This window comes from Phocoena phocoena, chromosome 4, assembly GCF_963924675.1.
Source record: "Phocoena phocoena chromosome 4, mPhoPho1.1, whole genome shotgun sequence".
NCBI lineage: Eukaryota > Metazoa > Chordata > Mammalia > Artiodactyla > Phocoenidae > Phocoena > Phocoena phocoena.
In genome coordinates, this window is record NC_089222.1 from 100,445,822 (window position 1) to 100,461,506 (window position 15,685).

General features: G+C 40.9%; 1 protein-coding gene across 1 annotated transcript in view; it reads right to left on the reverse strand.

Annotated features, from left to right (window-relative positions):
* Positions 1–15,685, reverse strand: part of CRYBG3 (crystallin beta-gamma domain containing 3) — a 110,620-nt gene that overhangs the window by 1,989 nt on the left and 92,946 nt on the right. Inside the window, exons 18-20 of the mRNA XM_065876753.1 lie at positions 13,881–14,020; positions 10,743–10,866; positions 246–404 (exon numbers count right to left, since the gene is read on the reverse strand). Of these exons, the coding sequence (XP_065732825.1) occupies positions 246–404; positions 10,743–10,866; positions 13,881–14,020 (423 nt within the window). The remainder of the gene's footprint in view (positions 1–245; positions 405–10,742; positions 10,867–13,880; positions 14,021–15,685) is intronic.

Here is a 15,685-nt window from a genome sequence, read left to right on the forward strand (position 1 = left end):
GTATGTGTTAATCTTACTTTTTACTTAAAATAGAGAATTTTTTGATGTAGAAAATCTAGTTTCTAAGCCCATTTCACCTAGATGCTTCAGTAATATATATGTCAATGTTCTTATAATTATGCAAAAAACTGTTGATAGGAAATTGCATTATTTTATCATGCCATTTGATTTGGCAAGATTCTGGTTTCCAAACGAAAAAGACCAAAGACCGGAAAGCAGGGTATACTATCAGTGGGGTTGGTTACCTTGGATTTAAAGAGTCCTCGACAGTAGTGCCAGATCTGAGTATTCTTCCCACTGTAGGGAGAAATGCACACAGATGTTGCCCTTGTGTCAGCTACATTTCCGGTGACCGTCAGATACTCATCCTGGGCTCGGTTCTTTATTCTAATGTACACTGCAGGCTGTGACGGGAGGAACAGAGACATTTTGAAAATACCTTTTGAATCTGGAAATCAATCTTTCCAAAGGAGAGCTTGAGGGGGATGTGAGAGGTAACAGAATTTAGCTTATTTATAGCTGTTTCACTTTAGCAGATGTGTGTAAATTAATATTTTCTATTAACAAATCCTTACACCACAGAGCACACAGCTTAAATTGTACAGTCTCTATTATACTTTTTCTGAAATACACTCTTTTGGAAGGGTGAAAGGTAGTAGTTTCATTCACTCGCACTCCATTATGGCAAGGGGCAGTGCAGAATTAGGCACTTAATGAGGTTCACTCACTAACTACTATGTCCCAGCTGGCCTGAGGAAGGCAGAGGAGTAGGAATAAGGGCAGGGTACTACCTACATGGATGTAACAACAACTTAGCAGCGACAGTACGATCATCAGACATACTGGCTTGAGCTATGATTAAGTGCCCAATGAATGCTATGGGAGGTCTTGAAAAACCCAGGTAGCTGAGGGCCCTAGTAGCACTGGTAATTTCTTTGTTTATACTTTGTTGACCTTAATATGTCAAGGAAAGAGACCATGCATGTAGGTGATCACTATGTAGGTATTCAAAAACTGGGTAACAGAGGACTTCATCTCCTGGGCCTGGCATATATACAAGAAGTTTGCAAATAAAATATTAAATCTGGGACTTGCCTCTATGGGTAACAGTTATTATTTATTGAGACTTAGTCCTAAATGGTTTCTGGGCCACAGTCAGAATTAATGACCAGAACAACCCCTCAAGAAAGTACAATTATGACCCGCATTTTTGTAAATAAGGGTGACGCAGACAAGGAGGAGCCAGGTTTGTCTGCACCAAAACACTCCCTCTTCACCCTTGATGCTCTAAGGCGTGTGTGAGAAATGCACTAGTTACTCTCAGACACAGGGAATGAGACCGATTCCAAAAGTGGCAGTGAAATAAGATGACAAGAGGACACAGCACATGACTGAAGCTCCACAGAAACTATTCTTTCAGCCCCAGGACCTAGGCCTCCAGTCTTAATGTAATATAACACAGGACACCCAACATCCCCACCTTGGGTCAGGTGTTGGCATCCCAATTACAACCCTGTCGAATAACAGTAACACATGATCTGTTATTTAACAAAAGAGCACTTTCACTCTGAGACATGTAAGTGCTAGGTAAATTCAACAAGGTATCATGGTAAACCCACCAATGAATATTCTATTTTGAAACTTAAGATGGGTCAACATGAGACCAGTTAAAGTTTGCCTTCCTAAGGAAATAAACATTCGGAACACTTAAATGAGCAAGTAGAAAGACATTTTTTTTTTTTTAATCTGGTAATTTAAAGCAGGTGAAAAAGACCTCTACTAGGCAAAATGTTTTAAGTGTTTCAAACCACTACTTCCACATTCATAGTGCAACAGTAGGTACTTAAATTCCTATAATTCAAAAGTCTATAAATCATATAAATCTCCCACTGCAATTAATTCTGGACACTTCAGTACATTCTTTGCTACAGTTTCCTTACATTATATATATAAGAAAACAGGTGTGACCTTCACAGATGACAGAGTTCCAATTATGTTAGGACCAAACATCACAGTTTTAATCCATTAACTCAAGCAAGGTACTAATTACCCTTATTACACACTTGTAGTCTGACTCCTCTGTAATTATACATTTAAACACCGATATGCAGATAATTACCTTAGTGACTTCCTAATTCCCAAGCTCAAAGAGGATCACATTTTAATGATTCCTGAATTTCTAAACAAGAATATAAACTAAAGCAGTGCCAAGAGCTTTACCAAAAAGGAAATAGGACCCATGATACTGTTTCAGAAACCTAGAATTCCTTTGCTGCGTTTCAAAGCTGTGGCCTAAATAAGCAAAGGAAAATAATCTATTAAAATATTATTTTGAAATTAAACGTTTAACCAGGAATAATTTCCCAAAGCACAATGCAAGGAGAATAATATATAATGTTAATTGTCAAAAAACTACGTAAAATCAGAGGACACTGTTCTAGCTATTCTTTATCTCAGGGCCCTGAACAATAGGCAGGGACATCCTTCCCCAGCAAGGAAACCCCTTTCAAAAGTGAGGAAAATGTTCTCAGCATCCAACCTGGCTTCTAAAGTTTCTAACAACATGGGATTAAGCGTTATCATATAGTCGGTAAAAGCTAAACCGAAATCCCACTTCAGCCGTGCTTTTTCCCCACGGCTTTTCAGGGCGGTTACCCATCATCTCATGTGACAGGACTGAGGAATAAGCAAGATGTGAGGGTCAGGAAATCCTGTACCACACACTCTGCCAAGAAAGTGCACTGATGTTTAGTATCCCTCAGTAGGGCATCTCTGGTTCTCTCAAAGGACATCATGAATAAAGAACCTTTCCAAATAAATGTGTTACCACAGCCATATGAGCCACGTGTTGTGTCAGACTCTTATTTAACCCCACAGTGATACTGAGAGGTAAGCAGTGTGATCACTGTTTCATCAGTGAGGAATCTGAGGTGCCAAGAAATAAAGTGACTCACCCCAAGTCATAATGCTTCTGAGTGGCAGAGCTAGGATTTGAACCAACAGAACCAGAGTGGTAGGGATGAGCATGGGGTGTGTGTGTGTGACAGAGCGAGAGAGAGAAGGGGGCAGCAAGACCAATAATTAGGGTAACTTTATCGGCTACCATTTATTTACCGCTTACATGTCAGATCTGAAAATCAGAGCCTCAGCATTTATACCCACTGTGCTACCTGCACTCGCTCAGTGCCTGAAGTATATGGGACCACACTGTAAATGCTTCTCTTATATTGGAGGAAAGTAGGGTGTGGTTGTTTTAAGAACACAGATGTTAGAGCATAATAGGTATGGGTTCAAATCCTGGTTCTGACACTTGGATGACTTTTGCCAATTTGTTTTCTCTCTCTCAGCCTTATTTTTCCTTCTAGAAAACAGGAATACAGTTGACCTTTAGACAACGCAGGGGTGAAGGGCACCAACCCTCTGCGCAGTTGAAAATCTGAGCATAACTTATAGTCGGCCCTCTGCATCCTCGGTTCCACATCTGTGGATTCAACCAACCTTGGATCACTGTAGTACTGTAATGCTGTAGTATTTATTGGAAAAATTGGAGTATAAGTGGACCTACGTATTTCAAACCCATGTTCAAGAGTCAACTGTAATAACTCCTACCCTAAAAGACTGTTGTTGGAATCAAGTGTGAAAGTGTTTCTAAAGGGTTCAGAGAAGTACCAATGGCATATCTGCTGGCCACAGTACCCCTAAAGCCTAGCATGGGTTCCTACCCTCCGTGAAACCTCCCACCACTCCCACACATGTTCATTGCTTCCTTCCTCTGAATCAGGCATTGCCTGTGGCTTTTAGATGATTACACACTGTTTTGCACTTTTCTTAGCTTTTAATTTTTTTTTTTTTTGCAGTACGCAGGCCTCTCACTGCTGCGGCCTCTCCCCTTGCGGAGCACAGGCTCCAGACGCGCAGGCTCAGTGGCCATGGCTCACGTGCGGCATGTGGGATCTTCCCGGACCAGGGCACGAACCCGTGTCCCCTGCATCGGCAGGCGGACTCCCAACCACCACGCCACCAGGGAAGCCCCTATCTTTTAATTTTTTAAAAAAGTTTTAGTACAACTTTTAAAGGTTACTTTCCATTTACAGTTATTACGAAATATTGGCTGTATTCCCCGTGTTGTACCATACATCCTTGGGCCTATCTTACAGCCAATAGTCTCTACTTCCTACTCCCCCTCCCCTATATGTTACCCCTCCCCAGCCTCCCCACTGGTAACCACTAGTTTGTTCTCTATATCTGTGCATCTGCTTCTTTTTTGTTATATTCACTAGTTTGTTGTATTTTTTAGATTCCACATGTGATATCATACAGTATTTGTCTTTCTCTGACTTATTTCACCAAGCATAATGCCCTCCAAGTCTAACCATGTTGCTGCAAATGGCAAAATTTCATTTTTTTGTATGGCTGAGTAGTATTTCATCGTGTGTGTGTGTGTGTACACACACACACACACACACACACACACCACGTCTTCTTTATCCATTCATCTGTTGATGGACACTTAGGTTGCTTCCGTATCTTGGCAATTGTAAATAATGCTGCTATGAACATTGGGGTGCACGTACCTTTTTGAATCACTGTTTTTGGTTCTTTGGGACATATACCCAGGAGTGGAATTGCTGGGTCATATGGTAGTTCTCTTTTTAGTTTTTTGAAAAACCTCCACACTGTGTTCCACGGTGGCTGCACCAATTTACATTCCCACCAACAGTGCACAAGGGTTCCCTTTTCTCCACATCCTCGTCAACATTTCTTTTTTGTCTTCTTTTTGATAATAGCCATTCTGACAGGTGTGATGTGATATCCCATTGTGGTTTTAATTTGCATTTCTCTGATGGTTAGTGATGTTGAACATCTTTTCAGGTGCCTGTTGGCCATCTGCACTTCCTCTTTGTAAAAATGTCTGTTCAGTTCTTCTGCCCATTTTTAAATCAGGTTGTACGTTTTTTGTGTTGTGCTATTCAAGCTGTTTTTATGTGTTGTATATTAATCTCTTATCAGTCATATCATTTGCAAACATTTTCTTCCATTCAGTAGATTGCCTTTTCGTTTTGCTGATGATTTCTTTTGTTTTGCAAAAGCTTTTACGTTTAATTAGGTCCATTTATTTTTGCTCTTATTTCCTTTATTTTAGGAGATGGATCCAAAAATATATTGCTGTGATTTATGTCAGAGTGTTCTGCCTATGTTTTCCTCTAGGGGTTTTATACTATCCAGTATTATATTTAGGTCTTTAATCCATTTTGCGTTTATTTTTGTATATGGTGTTAGAGAATGTTCTAATTTGATTTTTTTATGGGTAGCTCTCCAGTTTTCCCAGCACCACTTATTGAAGAGACTATCTTTTCTCCATTACATATTCTTGCCTCCTTTGTCATAGAATGACTGTAGGTGCATGGGTTTACTTCCGGGGTCTCTATCCTATTCCACTGATGTATGTGTCTGTTTGTGTGCCAGTACCATAATGCTTTGATTACTGTAGCTTTGTACAATAGTATAGTCCGACGTCAGGGAGTGTGATGCCTCCAGCTCAGTTCTTTCTCAAAATTGCTTTGGCTATTCGGGGGTCTTTTGTTCCCATTATACATTTTAAAATTATTTGTTCTAGCTCCTTGAAAAATGCCATTGGTATTTTGATAGGGATTGCATTGAATATGTTGATTGCCTTAGGAAGTATGGTCATTTTAACAATACTGATTCATCCAATCCAACAACACGGTAAATCTCTCCATCTGTTTGTGTTGTCTTCAATTTCTTTCATCAGTGTCTTAAGGTTTTCCAAATACAGGTCTTTTGCCTCCTTAGGTAAGTTTATTCCTAGGTGTTTTTTTCTTTTTGATGCAATGGTAAGTGGGATTGTTTCTTTACTTTCTCTTTCTGAAAGTTCATTGTTAGTGTATAGACATGCAACAAATTCCAGCATATTAATTTTGGATCCTGCAACTTTACTGAATTCATTGATGAGCGCTAGTATTCTGGTGGCATCTTTAGGGTCTTCTTTGTATAGTATCACGTCATCTACAAACAGTGACAATTTTACTTCTTTCCAATTTGGATTCATTTTCTTTCTTTTTTTTGTCTGATTGCTGTGGCTAGGACTCTCAATACTGTGTTGAATAAAAGCGGCAAGAGTGGACATCCTTATCTTGTTCCTGATCTTAGAGATTTCTTTAGCTTTTCATCCTTGAGTATAATGTTAGCTGTGGGTCTGTCATATATGGCCTTTATTATGTTGAGTTATGTTCCCTCTGTGCCCACCTTCTGGAGAGTTTCTATTGTAAATGGATGTTGAATTTTGTCAAAAGCTTTTTCTATATCTGTTGAGATGAACATGTTTTTTTTATTCTTTAATTTGTTGGTGTGGTATATCACATTGATTGATTTGAAGATACTGAAAAATCCTTCCATCCCTGGGATAAATCCCACTTGATCATGGTGTATGATCCCTTTTAATGTATTGTTGGATTTGGTTTGATAGTATTTTGTTGAGGCTTTTTGCATGTATGTTCATTAGTGATACTGGCCTGTAATTTTCTTTTTTTGTGTGATATCTTTGTCTGGTTTTGGTATCGGGGTGATGCTGGCTTCAGAGAATGAGTTTGGAACTGTTCCTTCCTCTGCAATTTTTTGGAACAGTTTCAGAAGGATAGGGGTTAACTCTTCTCTAAATATTTGGTAGAATTCACCTGTGAAGCCGTCTAGTCCTGGACTTTTGTTTGTTGGGAGTTTTCGAATTACTGATTCAATTTCATTCCTGTAATTGGTCTGTTCATATTTTCTATTTCTTCCTGCTTCAGTCTTGGGAGATTATACCTTTCTAAAAATTTGTCCATTTCTTCCAGGTTGTCCATTTTATTGGCAGATGGTTGCTTGTAGTAGTCTCCTATGAGCCTCTGTATTTCTGTGGTGTCGGCTGTAACTTCTTTCTCACTTCTGATTTTATTGATTTGGGCCCTCTCCCCTTTTTTCTTTCCTGATGAGTCTGGCTAAAGGTTTATCGAAGAAACAGCTTTTAGTTTCATTGATCTTTTCTATTGTGCTTTTAGTCTCTATTTCATTTATTTCTGCTCTGATCTTTATGCTTTCTTTCCTTCTACTAACTTTGGGTTCTGTTTCTTCTTTCTTTAGTTGCTTTAGGCGTAAGGTTTAGGTTGTTTGAGATTTTTCTTGTTTCCTGAGGTGAGCCTGTATCACTAAACTTCCCTCTTAGAACTGCTTTTGCTGTGTCCCATAGGTTTTGGATTGTTGTGTTTTCATTTTCATTTGTCCATAGGTATTTTTTGATTTCCTCTTTGATTTCTTCAGTGATCCATTGGTTGTTTAGTTGTTTAGCCTTCACAGGCTTGTGTTTTTTGCAGTTTTTTTCTTGCAGCTGATTTCTAGTCTCATAGCATGGTGGTTGGAAAAGATACTTGATTTCAATTTTCTTAAATTTACCGAGGCTTGTTTTGTGGCCTAGCGTGTGATATATCCTGGAGAATGTTCCAGGTATACTTTGAAAAGAACGTGTATTTTGCTGCTTTTGGATGGAATGCTCTCTCTATATAAATTAAATCTATTTGGTCTAATGTGTCACTTAAGGTCAGTGTTTCCTTATTGATTTTCTGTCTGATCTGTCCATTGATGTGAATGGGGTATATTAAAGTCCCCTACTATTATTGTGTTACTGTCAATTTCTTGTTTTATGTTTGTTAATATTTACCTCATATATTGAGGTGCTCCTATGTTGGGTGCATATATATTTACAATTGTTATGTCACCTTCTTGGACTGATCCCTTGATCATTATATAGTGTCCTTGTCTCTTGTAACAGTATTTTAAAGTCTTATTTTGTCTAATGTTAAGTATTGCTACTCTGGCTTTCTTTTGATTTCCACTTGCATGGAATACCTTTTTTCAAACCCTCACTTTTGGTCTGTATGTGTCTCAAGATCTAAAGTGAGTCTCTTGTAGACAGCATATATACAGGTCTTGTTTTTGTATCCATTCAGCCACTCTGTGTCTTTAGGTTGGAGCATTTAGTCCGTTTACATTTAAGGTAATTATCAATATGTACGTTCTTACTGCCATTTTGTTAACTGTTTTGGATTTGTTTTTATAGGCCCTTTTCTCCCCTTTTTTCTTCTTTTGTTCTCTTCTAATGTGATTTGATGACTATCTTTAGTGTTATGTTTGCATTCCTTTCTGTGTGTATATCTGTTGTAGATTTTTGGTTTATGGTTACCGTTAGGTATTTATACAGCAGTCTATATATATAAATGACTGCTTTAAGTTGCTGATCTCTTAATCTCAAATGCATTTTAACTAGTCTCTATTTGTAATCTCCTCCCCTTATGATTACTGTTTTTGATGTCATGTTTTACACCTAATTGTTTTGTGTATCCCTTAACTGCTTATTGTGGATAGAGATGGTTTTACTTTTGCTTTGTAACCTCCCGACTAGCTTTGTGTGTGGATGATTTCCTACCTTTACTGCTTGTTTGCCTTTACCGGTGAGCTTTTTCATTTCATAATTTTCTTGTTTCTTGTTGTGGCCTTTTCTTTTTTGCCTAGAGAAGTTCCTCTAACATTTGTTGTAAAGCTGGTTTGGTTGTGCTGAACTCTTTTTAGCTTTTGCTTGTCTGTAGAGATTTTGATTTCTCCATCAAATGTGAACAGGAACCTTGATGGGTGGAGTATTCTTGCTTGTAGGTTTTTCCCTTTCATCACTTTAAATATATCATGCCACTCCCTTCTGGCCTGCAGTTTCTGCTGAAAAATCAGCTGATAGCTTTATGGGAGTTCCCTTGTATGTTATATGCTGCTTTTCCCTCACTGCTTTTAATATTCTCTCTATATCCTTAATTTTTGTCATTTTAATTACAATGTGTCTTGGTATGTTCTCTTTGGGTTAATCCTGTATTGGACTCTCTGCGCTTCCTGGACTAGAGTGACTGTTTCTTTCTCCAGGTTAGGGAAGTTTTCAGCTATTATGTCTCAGATATTTTCTCAGGCCCTTTCTCCTGCTCTTATCCTTCTGGGACCCCTACAATGTAAATATTTGTGTGCTTGATGTTGTACCAGAGGGCTCTTATGCTGTCCTCTTTCTTTTTCCTCTTTTCTTCTTTTGTTTAGCGTCAGTGATTTCCACTACTCTGTCTTCCAGCTCACTGATCCGTTTGCCACCTACCTCCTTGAGAGGCTCTCCAAGACCAGCAGGTAGGTCTGGCCCAGGTTCTTATCAAATTACTGCTTTTGCCCTGGGCATTGTGTATGAGGTTTTGTTTGCACCGTTTAAGAGTGACATCTCTATCTTCCCCTGTCCTGTGGGGCTCCCGAAATTAAGCCCCACTGGCCTTCAAAGCCAAATGCTCTGGGGGATCGTCTTCCTGGTGCAGGACCCCCAGGCTGGTGAGCCCAATGTAGGGCTCAGAACCCTCACTCCTTTGGGAGAACTTCTGCTATATAATTATTCTCCAGGTTTTGGGTCACCCACTCAGGGGTATGTGATCTGATTATATTGCAAGTCTGTCCCTCCTACTCGTTGTGGTTCCTTCTATATGTCTTCAGTTACAGAATGTCTTTTCTGGTAGGTTCCAGTCTTTTTCATCGATGGCTGTTCTGCAGATCGTTGTGATTTTGGTATGCTTGTGAGAGGAGGTGAGCTCAGGGTCTTTCTAGTCTGCCATCTTGGCCCCTCCCCATTTTGCAGTTTATATTACTGCTTTGAGTTGGACATGTTTTTTACCCAACAAAAAGGTAAGCTCCAAGAAGGCCAAAATCATGTCTACCCTTATACATCTTCCATAATTTTTCTGCATAATGTCAAACATTCACTTATCCATTTATACATTCATTCCTTCATTAAACAGATAGTCCCTGAGTTCCTACAATGTGCCAGACATTGTGACAAGGTAGAGTATGCACAGCCCCTGCCTTCACAGGGCTTCTAGCAGAGTGAGAAAGCACCCAGTCCAACAACAACTATGTCATGACAAACTGCAGGCAGTGTCTTGTAGAAAAAGAACCAGGTCTTTAAGGATGTAGTTTGGTTTTAGAGAGAGAGTGAGACAGGCTTCCTGGAGGACCTGAAACTACAGATGAACTTAGAAGGAGAGGTAAGAACTAGCCTGGCAAAGAATGGGGGGAGAAACTTCTAGACAGAGGGCAGAGCCTGTGTTAAGCGTGGGAAAACACTCTGTGCGCTGGTGCATGTGACAGCCATGTGTGTGAGTGGGAGATGATGAGAGATGAGGCTGGAGAAGCCAGGGGGAGCCAGATCACATAGGACACGTTGAAGAGATTAGACTATATCCGAAGTGCAGTGGGAAGCTTTTGAATAGAAGACTGACAGGCAGTAGGTGTGCAATAAATACTATGTTAATTAAATTGCCAGGATCCATCCTGAGTATTACATAAGTGGGGGAAAAAGCCAAGTACTTAGGAAGTAAAACTAGTGCACTCTCAGAGTTCATTCTTCTTTCCACTGCTTGCCACAGAGCTTATGATACTTATTTTCCCATGAAAAGGCAACAAGGTCAATAGGACTCTGGACTCAAAGCTAAAACCCAGTGCTGACCTTAGGTACAATTTTATGAATTAGTTAAAATCTATCAAATCCCCATCCTAATCAGATCCTCCTATAACATAAATGGCAAACTAAATTAAACGGTCCATAGTTCAGATGCTGTGGGTTTTGACATTTCTACTAAGAAATGGAGCTATTTTGGATCGTATGGTTCTCTTCTCCTTACCTGCTTCATAGGACGGAGGGAACCAATTGTTTTCCATCCACTGAATGCTGTCCAATTCGGGATCTCATTAGGCTTGAGTAGGATTTGTCTTCCTAAGAAATTGGATCCTTCATAAGCTATCCACCTATACGAGAAGAGGAAAGAAAAAAAATGGGATGCTTAAAATAGAAAGCAATCTTTTAACAAAAATACCTCTTACTATACCATGTAGGGTTCCTTCTTTAAAACCTCCAGGTTTGTAGACTGTTTTTAAGAAAAAACATTGTGTAATTGTATATTTTAACGGAAAAAGCAGGGAGGACTAGGAGAAAGCCCACTGGACTGTGGCTTAGAAGATTTAGATTCATCAGGAATCTGGTTTTCTTACGTCCAAAACAAGGTTCCCTCCAGCTTTAGGATTCTTTGTTCCTTTGATGATACCAAGTTTTTTTCCTAACATTTTAACGTTCAGAGATAGACCGTAATTCCTCCCTAATCACCCAGTTAAAAACCACCTGTTTCCTCTCCACTCTTAGGCTCACTGTCCCACGTCCTTCACAGCCTCTCTGGACAGCTCCAGTGACCTCTGCAGACACACCTCCTTCCACAACAACTCCCAGCAAGGGCTACTTAAAATTATCCACAGAAATCTGGTCTGAACTCTTACTTCAAGGTCTAGCTCCTTTGCAAATACTTCTCAGGACCCCAGGGGCCTTCAAATCGGGCCAAGTTACAGTGTGTCAAAGTGTGCAGCGCCTCAAGGTGAGTGTCTGGAGCCTGGAGACTCATTCAGTGGCACACAGTCACGCCCATTCCTTTCCGGATTGGCCTCGGCTGCTTCAGCACCCACAATGGCAGGTTGAATGCTTGTGACAGAGGCAGGATAGCCAACAAACTGAAAAGACCACCTGGCCCCTACTGAAAAGGTTTGCTGAGCCCTGCTTGAGGTGGTTATCAAGCTAAGGAGAATAAGCTGGGACTGCCAAGAGCATCTGAAATTCTCAGCAGGACTCCAGGTCATGGCATATGGTGCTTTCAGAAAGTAGGCATTTAGACGAGGTGGCTGCCTTGCTTGGTTCAGACGAAGCCTCCTGCTCTCCACAGCCAAGATCAGGCTTGGCCAAATTATGAATGGATGAACAAGGCATATGACCTTCCCTCTACCCCTTCTTGCCAACACAATCTAAACCATCAGATTGGTGCAGAGTCAGGACAGCATGACCACGGAGAGGCTGAGCTACCTCTCCAGCTTTGCAGATTCTTTCTAGACAGGCAGGGATGTCTCAGTTATAAAACCTAGGCAAGGTTTCAATAAACTATACCTCATTATATATTAATCTAATGAATTTCACAGTTAAAAAGCATTAACTTGGCCCCCATTACCACCACAGATCAGAGATGTGGCATAATACAGGGATTAAACAGAACAAAACGAAACTTGTCACTGAGGGCAGCTGGCTGTGCATTAAGTGGCATTCTGGGAGCCATCTGTGGCCTAGGAAAACCTTCAGACAGCCTTCACTAGTCCTTACTCCATGTACCAATTCTCTTTCAGAGAATCCAGAACAGTGAGAGGAGGTACATAATAAACTAAAGAGGAGCAATAAGAATGTTAAGGTAAAATGGCACCAGTTTTCTACAAAAGAGTGAAATAAGCTCGTGAGAAATTTCCAGAAGTGAGTCAGTAACTATCAGTTCCACTTGTAAAGAAAAGAAATGTATAAAAAAGCTGTAAGGGACTTCCCTGGTGGTCCAGTGGTTAAGAATCTACCTGCCAATGCAGGGGACACGGGTTCGATCCCTGGGTCCAGGAAGATCCCACAACTACTGAGCCTGCACGCCGAGAGCCCATGCTCCGCAACAAGAGAAGCTACTGCAATGAGAAGCACGTGCACCGCAAGGAAGAGTGGCCCCCGCTCGCCACAACTAGAAAAAGCCCGCATGCAACAATGAAGACCCAACGCAGCCAAAAATAAATAAATTTATTATTAAAAAACATGCTGTGAAAGTCCTAACTTTCACAGGGATGTAGAATTCAGTTCATAGTTAGTTAGGTGGTAAATGATATACTGGAATATAATATAGGGATTATTATGCTTAGAGAGAGCAAAGCAATTTATGTTTAATAAACATCAAACCACGTGAAATGTTTTGCAGAAGAAAGTTTAAACTGCTGTACACGTGAATGATACAGAAACCACTTATTATAATAGTTATAACTCAGTTTTCAAATCAACTTATAGTCTCAGCTTTGTCTTTCATTACCCCCAAGATAGTTTAACAAGGAGAGTTGATTATCACACAATTTCAAAGTCATAAGACATAAAAATAGGCATCTTTATATTAATCATTGAGAGCAATGTGTGTTCTTTCAGATGACTTTTGGTACCTAAACACCAAAGGTACAGGAGGAGGGGCAGGCTGACAGCCACTCTCAGAAATGGCCTGAGATGTAGATTTTCTAGGAAGCATTAGAGCTTCAACTTCAGGGCCCCTCCCTTGCAGGCCACTTACCATTTCTGTTCTGAATAAATTTGCAAGTTCATACCTAATGAAGTTCATACCCATCATTCTTCATTTCTTAGAGTCATCTCCCTAGATTGTAAAAGTGCAGGCCCCGCGAGACCTGGATCCACCCTGACTGACATCCTGAATGAACAGCAACGCTGGTAGGTGGGCTGGGTCAGCCAGGACATCCAGCCTGAAAATAACTGCCTTGGAGCAAACAGCTCTAGAATAAACAAGATGTCAAATCAAAATACAAAAAAACCCTATTAGTTTTAGTCACTTGTCATAAGCAGGCAATGGTCTCAACCAGTCAAAGTTGCTGGTTTAATTAGTTTTCTTCTGAAAGGAAAGTGGGCTCAAATTGTTACGGTCATCTGGTCCACCTTCTCCAGGACACATGTTCTGAACACGTGGCAGCCCTTCTCTCCCAGCAGGCTCTTCTCCCAGACCACTGCCTGCTACTTCATACTGGACACAGTCCACCGTCTTCTCTTATTTGAGAGAAACTACTATTATTACATGGAGAGAGAAAAGAAGGAGTAAGAGTACCATCAGACCAAGTAACAGCAGCTGTGGGGAAATAAAAAGCAACCGCGCAACTCTGTTCTACAAGAGTGACTGAAGCAGGCCAAGCCCTTGTCCCATACTTACAGTCCACTTTTTACCCACACAGACTGGGTGTAGAAGTGCAGGTCCTTGTTCAGAACAGAGTTCACAGCCTCTTCTAGATGTAACTCTCTCCCCTCACAATGTTCCAGAGCAAAAAGGCTAATGGAGGGTTCTTCAAAAACCTAACAGCACAGAAGAGAGAAAACATCACCATACACAGTGTCCACACCTCAGTGACATCCCAGTTAGAACGCAGGGTACCCTGGATCCACTGTTTCATATGCAGTTTACTGCTCTACCCTTAATGGCCTTATAGTCAAAGCTGCAGTGGTAAGACTAGATTCCATAAATAATTTTTATTCAATTTTTTTGTAAATAATTGAAGCTTTAAAAAAGGAGTCTCGCTGTCATAATAAAAATGGAGACCTGGTTCCAATCACATATTAAGGTCTGGTTGTGCTGTAATACAGACCGCATTTTTGGTCCTGCCAATGCTTTTAGCTGGCCATAGAATAAACATAGAATGGAACAGAACTCGCATTTCCAAGGAGGTCACAGGAGCAGTCACTGAGAATACAAGACTTCTTGGCTCTAGGCTCTTAAGTATTCCCCCAACCCTCACGTCAGACAAGAATAGAATCAACTTTGCTCTTTCTCATTCATTGGTATGACACCATGTTAGGCAACTTCTGGGGGATGAGAAATCAAAACAAGTCACCATCCTTATGTCTGGGGCTTTACTAACTAGAAGCTAAACTAGAAGAATTGCACGGATATCGGAATGTAATCCAGGGCAGAGAAGGATATGCCCTATGAAAGTACCCAGGGGAAGCCCAGACTCTTTTTTTTTTTTTTTTTTTTTTTTATGCGTTACGCGGACCTCTCACTGTTGTGGCCTCTCCCGTTGCGGAGGACAGGCTCCGGACGCGCAGGCTCAGCGGCCATGGCTCACGGGCCCAGCCGCTCCGCGGCACGTGGGATCCTCCCAGACCGGGGCACGAACCCGTGTCCCCTGCATCGGCAGGCGGACTCTCAACCACTGCGCCACCAGGGAAGCCCGCCCAGACTCTTTTTAGCAGAAGGGTGCAGGAATCAAGGAAGCTTCACAGACATGGTGGTGTAGGAGCTCAGTCTCAAAAGATGCCACGGATCTGGAGAGGCCTATGGAGAATAAAGGGAAGGCACTCTGTGCAAAGAAGGGAGACAGAAAGGCATGGGCCATGTTAGGGAAACAGCAGGTAGACCTATGTAGCTGGAACACAGAGTCCAACAAGAAACAGTGCCAAGCGCTCCCACTGTTTGCTATTGTGTATTGAGTTGCCTGCTTCTCCTTTACACTGGCAGGGCAGAGACAGATTTATTGCCAACAGGGAGTCCCTGAAGGCTTTTGGGCAGAGGAGTAGGAAGGGGCTGAACTATATGTACGTTGGTACATGAGAAGCAGAGCACTGGGGACAGGGACTGTGGACGTTCAGAGAACAGTAAATAAACAGTCCAATGACCGGCTCTCACAAGTGACCTGCAGATACACTTGCATAAGAGCAAAATGACTTATCAAAGTGTTATACCTGGCAGCAGTGTTTGGAATAGCAAAGGATGGAGAATGACTTAAATGTCCATCAAGTGGGCATGGGTTAAGTAAATTGTGGAGGAATTCTATACAGCTGTACAAAAGAATGAGATTGTTATGAAAGATCTCTAAGATATGTTCTTTAGTGGCAAAGACAAAGAGTAGTGCAGAAGAGCATATTTCTTATGCTGCCATTTGTGTAGAGAAGGGAAAATTTATGTACACACACACATATAACATGTGCCTTATACACATTAAAATTTTCCTTAAAAAATCA